General features: G+C 43.8%; 1 protein-coding gene across 2 annotated transcripts; it reads right to left on the bottom strand.

Annotated features, from left to right (window-relative positions):
• Positions 1–716: 716 nt before the first annotated feature.
• rtn4a (reticulon 4a) lies at positions 717–11,802 on the bottom strand. 2 transcript variants are annotated; one of them, XM_080840554.1, is made up of 8 exons: positions 11,671–11,802; positions 11,485–11,514; positions 8,364–8,571; positions 7,018–7,156; positions 3,223–3,292; positions 2,670–2,716; positions 2,353–2,411; positions 717–1,669 (listed from the first exon to the last, which is right to left on the bottom strand). In XM_080840554.1, exons 2-8 carry the CDS (start codon positions 11,510–11,512, stop codon positions 1,627–1,629), a joined length of 594 nt encoding a protein of 197 aa, XP_080696680.1. In that variant the 5' UTR covers positions 11,513–11,514; positions 11,671–11,802; the 3' UTR covers positions 717–1,626. The 2 variants fall into 2 exon arrangements, with proteins under 2 accessions (XP_080696680.1, XP_080696681.1); XM_080840555.1 differs by lacking the exons at positions 11,485–11,514; positions 11,671–11,802 and adding an exon at positions 10,705–10,825.
• Between the last annotated feature and the right edge of the window lie 1,586 nt (positions 11,803–13,388).

Genomic DNA, 13,388 nt, shown 5'->3' with positions numbered 1-13,388 from the left:
AATAAACACACACACACACACACACACACACACACAGAGGTTTGTCACGCCTACCAATAGCTCACTTTTAAACTGGCATGTGCCATTTGAAAGAATAAATTCAGACACGGTTTATATAAACTCCCAAGTTTCCAGACTCCGACACCATTTAGAGGTCATGCTCATCGGATGATTCAACTGATTTAATACAATACATTTAAAGTTCTATAACCTTAAAGGGTCATCCATCATTTTATTTATTAACCTCAAAAGCACTTGTGAGCTTCACCTGAAATGAACCCTCACTGAAACATATCAGTGTTTTCATCCTATTTCAACACACATTAGGGCTGCAAAATTGCAAATACGTTTGGAAATCAGACACTTCCTGATGCTGACCGAATTCTTACAACTTGTAAGGTTTTCAGTGCACTATGGCCGAGCAGTTTTAAGGCGTTTATGAGAACACATACAGACCAAAGTGTGGGGTGTGCCTAGGCGCTTTTTATTGGTTCTTGTTTACACTTTCACAAAAGCACTTCACAGGTTGAGCCCCCCCCGCCCCCTCCCCTCTCCCTCCACCACTGGGAAGTGAGTTCCCGCCCACAGAAGGTCACATGACCGATGACTGACAGCACTGGGAAAGCAGGGATGAGCAAAGAGAAAAATCTGCAGCGTAAAATGACAGGACTATGAAATAAAAAAAAAAAGAAAGAAAACAAAACAAACAAAAGCGATGCCGTTGAGCTTTTGTAAACTTTTACCTTTTTTTGTCATTTCATCCACAAAGTGAGCTGTAACAGGGTGAGAGGAGGCAATAAAAAGCTTCACTTCTTGCAATTCATCCAAGCAAACAAAAAACAAAAACTTAGAATGGTTCTTAATTAATGGTGTGAGAACAGGAGTGACTGACTGCTCAAGTGCACATGCTGAAACTAGAAGCATTGCTTTTGTATTGGGTGACTAGTAAAATGGCAAATACCAGGAAACACACACTACACCCCACCACCCCTAAAAAAAAAAAAAAACCTTGACCGGTGACAGTAGTTGCTACAGTACCCTCGGGTGTTTTAGTCCCTTTAAGAACGACAAAGAAATTAGATTGCCACCGCTGTTGTGAAACAGAAAACTATGCACTGGGATAGCATACATCAGGCAAAAACAAACCAAACAAATCCTCAAAAAAAATGAACAAACAAAGAACACATTAAAACATTCATCTCAAATAAACATTTCCCTCATGACAAAGTGTGGTTGTGAGACTTTCCTTATTGAGGTTACAAAAATGTGAATAATTAGGCTTATTTATTTATTTATTTTAAGTGACGGGGACGTACAACATTGAGCTGGTAATGACAGGAACTGCTGCCATCAAATTAAAGAGTGCTTACTCAGCTGATGGCAGGACTGCAAGAAAAAAAAAAAAAACCCTCTTCAAAACAAAGAAAGGACAAGTTTACATTACAATGTCGAAGGCCTTGTTCTCATCCCTCTCCTCTCTTCAATCATACAACTTCCTTAAGGTTTCAATCTCTCATCCCTCCCTCAAAACACACACACACACACACTCACACTTCCTTAAACATGAACATGGACATACATGGACACACACGCACACACACACACACCAGCTCAAGCGCAGTCTTCTCATTCTGCTTTAGGTTTCAGCCCAGGGACTTTGGCCTGGATCCTGAGGAGGAGAGAGCACAGAAGAGGTACACCAAATCAGCCTGGATGCATTTGAGCCCACTGAAGAACAAACAAACAAACAGCCAAACCACACCTTCGAAACGCCACCTATTCTGACATTTGTGTCCTAATGTGCAGGTTATGAAAGGACAGAGGTGCTCAAGACACAGAAACCGTAAAAAAAAGTGGAACAAGGGTTTTGACGTAACACTGAAAAGGGAAAAGCGACGATGCCAACAGAAGGTCCAGTTCTGCCGGGGTATCTGAGCTAGTGCAAATGTAATGAATGGGTATATAACCCAGAAAGTTCTAGGGGGATTTTTTTTATAAAAATAAAGCTAAGGTCTGAATATTACAAAAAAACCTCTGCAAGATCACAACTGAGTGTCCGACAGTTGATATACCAAGACCTGGCTCTGACCGTAAACGAACCCTTCTGAGTTTGTGTGGTATGAATGCCTGTTTAATGGCATCTGACATCAGATATGCTGGCCTGGGAGGGGAACTAAACCAGCCTGGGAGGGGAACTAAACCAGCCTGGGCTCTCCACTAACAAATCAGAAACTAGCCAACTGGGGAAAAAAAAAAAAAAAAAACACGTTTGTTTGGAGGTGTCCATATTCTCCATTTATGTCTAGAAACCTGTATTCACAGGTTATCTACAGAGAGGGGGAGGATACTTACTTCCCGACAACGTCCTTGATCTGACCGCTCACCATCCCATAGTAATGATCAATCTGAGTCTGTGGGTTGGAAAAGGAAAATATTAAATTGGTCAGAGGAGGCTTTACAGGCAGGCAACAATAAATGAAGTCAATAAATGGTTTGGAGTAACATCGCAGTTTTTGCAAACTGTGGGTTAGAAGACAGATCTACACACAGTTCACCAAGTCCCTAGATCTGGATTGAATATATTTTTGTGAGGAAAGTGAATGAGTCATGGTAAGGCTGACTGTGTATGTGTGTGTGTGTGTGTGTGTGTGTGTGTGTGTATCACATACTTGGTGTTTCTCGTAAATCACTGGCCAGGCGAACACTCCAACCAGCACTGAGGAAGAGGAAGTAGAAGAGGTTACGGAAAAAAAAGATGATAGCAGGAGAAAGAGGTCACACACACAGTAAACAGTACGTTTTTTTTAATATATAATATATATATATATATATATATATATATATATATATATATATATATATATATATATATATTACTCCATAGCTTATCCCTTGGTATTTTAATGCAGCACCTTGAAAAGCAAGGAGGTCATTGTGGGCTGCATGCAGCATGGAGGAAACGAATAGACTGGGCTGCATTAGTGTGGCGTCAACCACTATAAATCCATCTTCTTATTTTTATGTGCTTGCTTTCGCTCCATTACCACGCCTGGGCAACTGCCAGTGGAATGCATTTGAGAGTAATTATATATATATGTGTGTGTGTGTGTGTGTTCGCATGCAAGACAGTGCTCAAGGTGAAAAGCATGTGCGCCATGTAAGTGTACACACGATGACCTAAGTATATAACCATTTTGAGAGAGTGCGAGTGTGAGTGGTTACCCATGATGGCCAGGGTGAGGCCGTTGAAAAAGGCACCAATGTAGGTGAGAATCCACAGCAGGGCACCAAACTGCAACAGACACACACGCCGACATTAATATTTGCATCTCGATTATGTTCTATATTCATTTCAGACCCATCTGTAGCTCAGAATCTCACAAACGACAGAAGTTCCTTGGATGACATTACAGTGCGGGCTCTGTAGGATTAAGCTGTTAATGTAACATGTTACAAAAAAACATGACATTTTAAGCGCCTGGTGAGGAAGCATTTTGTAATACAATATGGAATGAAATAACTGATAAATCCATACTAGACAGAGAGCAAGAGACAGACAGCGAGAGAGAGAATGTGGTTTATGAGGTAACTCTACAGTATCAAATGACTCAAATAGCAAAACCTGGTTTCTTCCACATGGATGTTAATATGAAGCCAGGATGGGGAATGAAGGTGGCGACTTAGCATGTGGACTGCATCATCATAGTCACGCTTTTAAATGCCCAGACAAGAGACCTCTTCTTCTTGGTTGTGTGTGTGTGTGTGTGTGTGTGTGTGTGTGTGTGTGTGTGTGTGTGTGTGTGTGTGTGTGTGTAAAAAAAAGAGGAGAGTGTGTGTCTGGGAACAAACATGGGCAAATGGGCCCATCAGTCACCGGTGGCCGCTCATTCCAGAAGCCCGTTTCTCTCCGGCCATGGCTGAGGTCCCAGACCGTGCAAAAGGGCACAAGGTCCAGAGGAAACCTTACCCCTGCCTCCCTCCCCTCCCCCACCCAACCCCCAGGCCACATACCCATCACTCCCGCCAAAGACGCCATAGAGCTCTCCATACACGGAGGGTTTTTTACTGCCTGAGGCCGGACGGTTGGCAAGCCAGTCAAGTTGGTCCCTGGAAGATTAGGACCCAGGCCAACATGCTGACGGAGAGGGCTCCCAGAAGGTGCTGACTTAACACAGCCGAGAACACCACCAGCCAACAGCTCAGGGGACGAAGCTTCACTAGTGTGTGTGTGTGTGTGTGTGAGAGAGAAACACACGGCTACTGACGCCGTCAAGGACACTCGATGGTCACTTGACGCTGAGAGCCTCAAACGGACAAGAGGCTGGTTGTAGAAAAGGAACTAGCGTTAGCGTTTTCCCATTCGACCAAAGCTGACGCACTAATGGGGCTACGTCTGAAAACAGAGATCAGATTGATTTACGAACTAATTAGTCATTGCCATGACGGCTACAGGAGCGCTTGGTATGAGAATGCCAACCAACTGCCCAATGCGACTGTTGTGCCATGTACTAACTGGCATCGTTTCCTCAGGATATGACTACATGACGACACAAGAGGAAGGTCTTGGTCGAGTTGTCTTGTTACAGAAACAAAAAGAACACAATCACAAATTTAGACATGACCCACTTATGATTCACCTCAACCAATAGGGGTCTTTCAGCAACTTTTTAAACTACAACGTAATCTCTCTTGCCCACAACACACATTGGGGATCAATAACATTGTTGACAAAGAAATAATGTAAGTTTGTGTTAACTTGCCATTTTATTTATAACAAAGTGTCTGCCCTCACTTCCATTAAAATACAAACATTAACCTGCACTGGCAACAAAAACCTTCTTACGCATCGTGTCTAGCCTAGCCTACGCCAAACACTATCTTTGAGTCCCTCTAGTTCGGACACCAGCACAGGCAACTTGGAAAGAAACGCATGTTCTCTTAACAGCAGTCCCCAGATTAGACCAGCAGAAACCTGAGGCGCAGTTAGTCCTCAGATGAGCTCTACCTCAGAGTTTCTATTCCTGCTCCACTGTGTGCGCTATGAACAGTACAACAGTCCAGGACAATGGCAACAGAGGGACAGACACAATGGAGCTAATACAGTGCTAATGCAGCCGTCTCGCACAGCATATTTGGCTAATTGTGGTTACAGCCATGGATTTACATTTCACAGCTGTCACCAGACACATCACCGAAATGATTTACATAAATACAAGCGTCAGATAAGGGGCCCCCCTTCTTTTCAGTTGTGAAGGCAGTTCTGACAGACTCCTGGACTGCCTCACAGTTCCGTGCAACCAGCTGTTGGCATAGTGACCGTAGTGCGGAGCATGTTAATGCCCACAAATGGCAACTGCTGAGGCAGCACGGACCATGAGACAAAATAAGAGTCCTGCACAGCCACTGTGGAGCCTAGCAGCAGCCCTACACAGAGGAGCCATTGTCCCACCGTGCCACATTTAATAAAGTGAGGGAAGGTGTGAATGGGAGAGAGAGAGGGGGGCGGGGGGGGGGGGGGGGGGGGGGGGGGTGTATAGGCCTATTAAAAGAGGGAGAAAAAGGGAGACGCAGAGAAGGGAGAGCCAGCTTGGCTTAGTGTCAAAAATGTCTATTTTTACATTCAAAGGCAGCGATACAAACCTCAAACCTGCATACACAGTTTGGTCTCAGGACTAGTGTTACATAACAAGAAAGGTATGCGCACGTGTGATCGTGTGTGTGATAGTGTGTGAGTGCGCGTTGGGCGGGGGAAATTTTACTAGTCTCAGAGTTGCATCTCATCATTAAGACCATTTTCATTCGAGACTAATCGATTAATGAAACTAGCTGGTGGCTCCAAAATGAACAACCGTGGCAGTTGCAAGAAACACACAGCTCCAGGGACAACCACTGACACCCAAGTACGCCAACACTTCCCATGAGCCTGAGACCGGTACAGACTGTCCAGTTGCCCCCACCTCTTCACAGATGCCCTGCCAACAACTTCCCACTCTTCCAGTCCCCCCCTCCCCCACAAAAGGACATGTGCAGACTTCTATTCCGTTGCCACATAGAGACGGGGATCTGTCAGACACCAGCCTAAAACCCCTAAATGATTCTCTCTTTCTCCCCCCCCCCCCAATCTGACTCACAATAGGCCCCTTGTGGAGCTGGAGCCACAGACACACACAGCTGCTTCAAGATGCATGAGCTTCTTTTTCTTTTACTCTAGCTGTCTGTTCCATTTACTTTTCATTCCTTTTTGTACACTACGTCCCCCTCTGGGATATATCTTTCTACCCTCCTCAGGAGCTGGTGAAGTCGAGCACCCAAAATGTGAGGGCACAAACACACAGAGAACAGACTTAACATGCATACAAAACGCACACACACACATACAGTCAGAACCTCAAAGACGCACACAACACACATTTGAAGTAGATGGACAGCTGATATTTCTGAGGGTGGGGGAAGCTGAAGCACAAGTCAGCTCTCAGGCCAATGTGTTTTAATAGGGCAAAAGCGTTCCTATTGGTCAGAGCCTTCAGTGTGCTGCAAAAGACGGCTCTGTTTGGGTGTGCTCACCCAGTGGTCAGAGCCTTCACTGTGCTGCATGAAGGGTCTGTTTGGGTGTGCTCACTCAGTTGTGGCCACTGAAATCTCCATCCTCCAGAGCCAAAGCTGACTTTTGTAAAGCTGTGACCATTAGCAGTTCATAGAAATGTACAAGGATAGGAACGTGACTGTTAAAAAAAAAAAAAAAAAAAAAAAAAAAAAAAAGAAAATGACTTCGACTTCATAAATAATATTTATATATATTTTTTAAAGATTCTATTTTCTACTTAGGTGATCTCTTGAATTTGTTTGCTTTTCAATGTTTTCTTGGTATTGGAAAGTACAACTCAGTTACATATTGTCCACTACACTGGACAACATGGACAGTTTGTCCACTATACAGGACCACATGATGGACCCTGGCCTGTTCTTTTGCCAATACAGGGTTAGCTTATTAATAGGAAGCTAGTTGCTCCTGCTCACCTTGATAGAGTCCACCAGGTCCTCCACCAGGAAGAGGCGGCGCAGCTCCTTGATGCCGGTGTTGACGTGGCGCAGACCCACCTCGCTGTACTTGTGCACCAGGTCGGCGGGCACACCTACATCCTGCTCCAGGTACAGCCTGTGGAGAGGAGGAAACACCCATCAGTGCCTCAATCACAGCCGCCACCACCATCATCTTCATCACTTTGACAACCACGCTTCCTACCATCACCCTGGCACAGTGGGGACAAACCGGTGCAGCAAGGCCTTGGCAAAGCTGCCATGATGGCGCCCCAATCTGGCCATAGCAGGGCTGCCCGCTTTCAGGGACGTGCTCTGAGTAGTCACTACTAGCGGGCTTCATTTCACTAGCTTCAGTCTTGCATGAGGCAACTGATTCGTATGGACCTAGGGGTACAAGGATTTTTTCCCACAAAGGGATGCGGTAGACTGTAGCCTTTGAAGGCAAATGGATAATGACAATTCTTCAGATATGCCTAATTATCGTTTAATATGACAACATTTGCCAACCACTTCATGGTCACTCAGACAGCAATCTTAAAACTCAAAAACTAGCAAAGCATTAGTTTATACCCTTTGGTTAGGCATCTCAGAAAATGACATCCAAAAGGGCTCCTACAGCATTTTAAATAACATTAAGGGGGCATTCCCCGTATTAACATGATCCGTTAGTGAGGGCGTTTTTCTGGCGTGTTTGAGTGGAAATTAAAGAGTCTGAGGTAAGAACTGTGGCGGTAATCGTCTCTCCACAAGCTCAAACTAAGCCCTGCAGAATCGGCCTGGGCACATAAACGCAGTGGAATGATCAAAGAGAGGATTAGAGCAGTTTCATTAGCTGAACAAGCCAGTGTGTGTGTGTGTGTGTGTTTGAGACTAAGGGTGCTCAAGGGTCCATATTTGGGTGTGTATGCACTTGTACTTCAACTGATGAGAGTGTGTGGGTATAGAAATAGGAGTCAAAAGATCTATGGAAGCATGCAAGTTTAACTGCGTGTTTGGATAGATGGTGTACACTCTTAAGACTTCAGGTGAGTCAAACTCGAAATTCTGTTTCTGAAGATCGGGGGTATATGCAGGTATAACTGAACAGTGAGGGACAACCAGAAATACACGTGTCGTGTACATTAACCAAGTAAGAATGATATTTGTGAGTAGACATCAGTGTGTATTCATCAGGGTGTAGTTTGAGTAGATATCAGGGTGTAGTTTGAGTAGACATCAGTAAACATGTACACCTACATGTCCATTGTGAACATACCGCAGAGGAAAGATCCCGTATGCTTCAAATGACAACAAAAAGGTGCACAAACAAACAAACAACTCACTTGAAGGGATGTCCCTCCTCAGACTTCTGCACAGCCTGCAGGATGCCCTTGTAGATGCGGAAGGAGATGGTGACGGAGAGCAGGGCCAGGGCTATGTAGGCGCACACGCTGACGATGCTGCACACCGACAACGACAGCAGCAGGAACAGACTCGCCCCAAACACCACCCCCGACCTCTGGGTGTCACGCCAGTACACGAGGTCCACCACTGCAGGAGAGAGAGAGAGAGAGAGAGAGAGAGAGAGAGAGAGTGTGAGAGAAAATTATTACACAGACATGGAAGGAAAGGGGAACATAAACAGAGAGAGAGGGTCAGGTCTATTAGATCAATGGTATTTCAAACTAATATAATATATATATATATATATATAGTGATGACACCTTCAGCACTATACAGTGTGATACCTTGCAAGGGTTTGTTGCGATTGTTGCAGCCAAAAGTGTGATTTTATTTAGTCCCAACCTAAATCACCTCAACTTTTGGTCTTCCGGAAATATTGTAGTAATAATAGAAAATTGCAACCAGCAACTGCAGAAATTTGCATGTAATTGTGAACACACAACATTGCCAAATCCTGGAGGGACTGACTGTAGATGTCACATTTGATTAAGGTAAGTCAAGACAACGTACATAAACGATTACATGATTCTCACCACCTGCTTCTTCCCCGAATCTACAAGGCCACACAGCCTTGGACACTTGACTACATTTCCTCAAAACGTGATCACTGTTTAAGGATAACACTGTATTAAAAAAAAAAAAATAACAGCTCAAACAAAACATGCTTGCTTGCAAGGTATGCAACTTCATCGAAGCCATTGCTCAGCCTGACTGCAGACACATCTGATGTCCATTTTCTTTTTACAGTTAAAACGTGCTCAATTAAAAAGTACAGCAGTGAAAACACTTAAGTATCCTTAGTCGGGCTCCAAATTAAAGATGTCATGACTTCTCTTAAGCTGTGGGGCAGCATATTTTAAACTGATCCAGCGGTATCGCAGCGAGATCTATGATCGCTGTAAATAGCCTGTTCCCTGGCTGCAAAGGCCTATGGAATGCAATTTCAGCCGACAACAGCGTAGCCCCACTATAAATACATATTGGAACACGGCAGAGAAAGAACCATACAAAAGGACTAACGTTACGTTAGCTGGTCACCAACATGCTGTCGGTATTTAAACATTACGGTATGCATGTTGACTGAGCCTAGACGCTTGGGGCACAAGGAGAATAAAGGTCACAGAACGTCTGTACGGACAAACTATTAATCGACAAGAAATTAAAAGGAGTCACATATAATATTACCAAATAATTGTCGAGTTAGCTAGACTCCGAATATATCAAAACGACAAACCATGGTTTACAACCAAAACGTACTGAGCGACACATTTGCATGATTCAAAGGTGTGGTGTTCTAATCAACTGTTTAAATCCTCCTTCGTGTTTACGGTTGAAGTCTATCGCGGATGATGAAATGTGGCTTAATTTGCCTATCGTAGTGCTGACACAGACTGCCAACACAGTGTAGATAAGAGAAAAGTAGCTGCCTAAGCAAGTTAGCTTTCGCTAACAGCCAACGGCAGCAGCTAACCACCTATTCAAGCTAATTTACAAACGGACTGGATGATATTCGCAGAACTAGCTCACGTTTATCGCATTTATTAAACACCGTTGCCTATTAGGTGACTAAATAGCGTGAATATGACCTGACAGTAAATATTGACAAAATGTTGTGTGGATATGGTACTTGTAACCAAATTATTGATTTACCCCAAAGAGACCAATTCCTAGAAATCCAAAATAAATGTAACTTAAGGTAAAAAGAATCGGGCCAGATAACGAAAAGATATATCATTTAACTAATTACAGAATTATAATGAGAAATGTACTACAAATGATTTTGACACGATGACAGTGATGTTATTTATCGTTGTGTTAAGGCACCCAACGTTTACGGTTCTCTAATTAGCGTAACGCATTTGCTTAACAGGCGTTTTAGATTAGCTTAATGTTTTTTTGACATCATGATGCAACCGGCTGCTTAACTAAATGCTGCCTTACTAAATAGCAAAATATTCTGACATAACGAGTTGCTTCTGAATAGGCAGTTCAAACAGACGGCAACATCCAGGTATTGATGAATCTTCCCCGCACACGAACAAATGCTGTCAGAACAAATGTCGCCGAGCTAGGCCAAAGCCCATAACCTCAGTAGCATGTTAAACAATTGCTTGCCAATTTAACTAAATATAAATACATTATCTCCGTTTTGCAAAACAGCCAAAGGAAACAATAAAATAATCTAGGATTTGGCAAGAAGACAAAAGAATGTACGCTAACCTTGTTTGGAATCCATCTTGCTCCTGCTAGTGTGCACCGTGCACCAGTCAACAGAGAGAACGAACTACTTCACTGACAAGTTCTACTTCCGCTTCTTTATCACGTCCCGCTACCTGACTTCAAAATAAAAGCCCGACAAATCGTATTCAACCATTTGACCAAGTCCACAATTCCTTTTACACAAGGCCCATGGTGTTCAACAATTTATGTGGAACTCACAATGCGACAGAATTTTTTGGACTGCCCTTGCATCCAGACTACTGCAAGAAGGTTGTAAGTAATCAAAATAGCCTGGTAGATCTAGACTACACTCTACACCAGGGCAAACAAACCACAAAGTGCAAAAGCTATGCACTCCCTTCAGGTGGTTAGGGGCAGTGGAATATTTTTCCAGTCGGTGTGGTAATGCAAAACAAAACCTACGATTAAATATAGTCATACAAATCACTCAATCTTAACTTTCTACAACAAGCATGGAAGGAGTGGTGCAGGTGCCAACTACAGCCACAGGAGGCGCACTGCCAGCATTCTTTTGCAATCACACCCCCCAGAAATGAAGACACCGCCGACAAACTGCACCGTCAACACAGCCCAGAACTTTCCACCAGCCGTGGCCTTAGTTCACCCTTCAATGGCTGTGGAGGACTCCTGTTCCAGGTCACTCAAATAGTCAAACAGCCATCATGCATTTCATTCTCATACAACCAAATTTATAAAAAATAAAAAAAACATTTAAGCTATCGAGAGGGGCAAGCAAAAGCAAAAGTTAGTTAGAATTACCAATTTCTTTCCAGGGTTTTGAATCCATCGCTTAAAAAAAATAAGAAATACGTTAAGTAAGCAAGAGTAAAATCCAAAAGAAGCTCCGCTTGAGGAGGTGCAGGTTGCTCTGCTTGAGGAAGTGCAGGTTGCGTTACTTTCTCTCAAATGTAGTTGCGCGTTCCAAAGAAACACCCTGGCAATTACCAAGCCGCAGGAGAGCGAGAGGCAGCTGAAGAGCAGGTGGCGAAGGCCTCTCGCACGCCCAGGGAACAGGAGGTGGTGGAGGTGGTGGTGGTGGCGGTGTAGGTGCTGCTGCGGCGACCGTGTGCGTGTGTGTGTGTCCACAGATACCGGTGGGGCAAAAGGGGAAAAGGGTGGGGGAGGTCCTTCACCTCTCACACCCTCCAAGCACAGCTGCCAGTCAGCTGACAAGATGACACAGAACAACCCCACCACCACCACATCCCATCCCGACCGCCTTAATATATCCATTACCGCCCACCTGCATACTCACACCATATGCCATCTGCATACACAACTATTGTGAATAACAAGTAAGGTAAGTGGGGAGTTGTTAGAAAAGACTTATGTAGACACACACACACACACACACACACACACGCTGCAGTCCTCCCTGACTGATCACAACAAACAGTTATTTGCTTAGGGCCTAAGGGCATTCACACAGCACAGAGCCAAGCTCCAAAGCCCCGAGTTATGAAAACACGTGAACATCCAATTATAAACTATCTTACTAGCGCAGCCACACTCATTATGGCAAAGACTTCTGATTGGGCCCGTAGTGTTGCAATGGGCAAACCTACAACCCAGGTGTCCCCATAGCAACACTAATTACTCCCATGCTCCTCGGCCAAGGAGTCTTCATGGATTTGGCCAAGACCTCATGAGGTCAAACTGTAACAAGCGAACAGATTTCACAAAAGGGAATTAAAGAGGACAAGAAAAATGTAAATGTACTGCCAGGCCCCATTTTCTTTTAAACAAAACAACTGCTTGTGCTAGTGGTGCTGCAGTGAGTGAACCAGGTGTGTTCTCAAGTGGCAGTGATGAAAGGTGAGAATTATTGCAACCTAACGCATATGCACCTCCTCAAGCAGAGTTTCTTATGGATCTTACTCTTTCTTACTTAACGTATTTTTTTTAAGCGATGGATTCAAAACCCTGGAAAGAACTTGGTAATTCCAACTAATTTGTGCCTTTGCTTGCCCTCTCGTTAGCTTAATTGTTTTTTTTTTTTGGTTGTATGAGGATGCAATGCATAATGGCTGTTTGACTATTTCAGTGGCCTGGAACAGGAGAATGGCCCCTAACATATCACATTCAAGAGGCTTAGAAAAAAGAATCTTGTGTTTTCTTTCCCATTTCTAAAACCATCCATATTGCCACTTTAAAAACTTGGCTTTAGAGGCCAGACCATTAACATGTACTTCCCATCGACATTGAAAGCAATACTATGCCACTTTCTGTTTTTTATTTGTATTTCTTTATGAGCAACTACTTATTCATCGTCAGTCATTATGATGCAATAATGCAAGGATAAACACACCCCTCTTTCCCACTAGCCATCCAGCCTATGCACCATGTTGTTCTGTGGTTCGGGTTGAAAAAAAACACCCCACGAAAATCTATGAAAAGCTTTGCAACATGACTGCCAAAAAGACCACTAAAAGCTTTGATCAGTGCCTAGTACTACACTACTGTTGGTGTTTGCAAGGTTTGCATGCATTTAGGTAGGTAGCTTGCTAGTTTTACACCAAAATTCCATAATGCTTCTTTAACTACATCAATATACACCTGAAGGCAGTATCCAGCGTCAGTGTGGGCAAGTTGTACAACCATCTCCTCGTCATGGTGTGCTTGTACATTTTGTACAGTATGGACTCTGACGTAATGTTGGAATA

The sequence above is a fragment of the Sprattus sprattus genome (assembly GCF_963457725.1).
Source record: "Sprattus sprattus genome assembly, chromosome: 1".
NCBI classification, from domain to species: Eukaryota; Metazoa; Chordata; class Actinopteri; order Clupeiformes; family Clupeidae; genus Sprattus; species Sprattus sprattus.
This window is presented reverse-complemented; position numbering and strand designations above follow the sequence as displayed.

Excerpts from the sequence above, each read along its gene's own strand:
- rtn4a (XM_080840554.1), bottom strand. The coding sequence starts at position 11,512 with ATGGATTCAAAACCCTGGAAAGAAATTG. Across the intron at positions 8,572-11,484 it reads AAAACCCTGGAAAGAAATTG|TGGTGGACCTCGTGTACTGG; the intron begins GTAATTCTAACT and ends TCTCTCCTGCAG. Across the intron at positions 1,670-2,352 it reads ATCAAGGACGTTGTCGGGAA|GATCCAGGCCAAAGTCCCTG; the intron begins GTAAGTATCCTC and ends TCTCCTCCTCAG.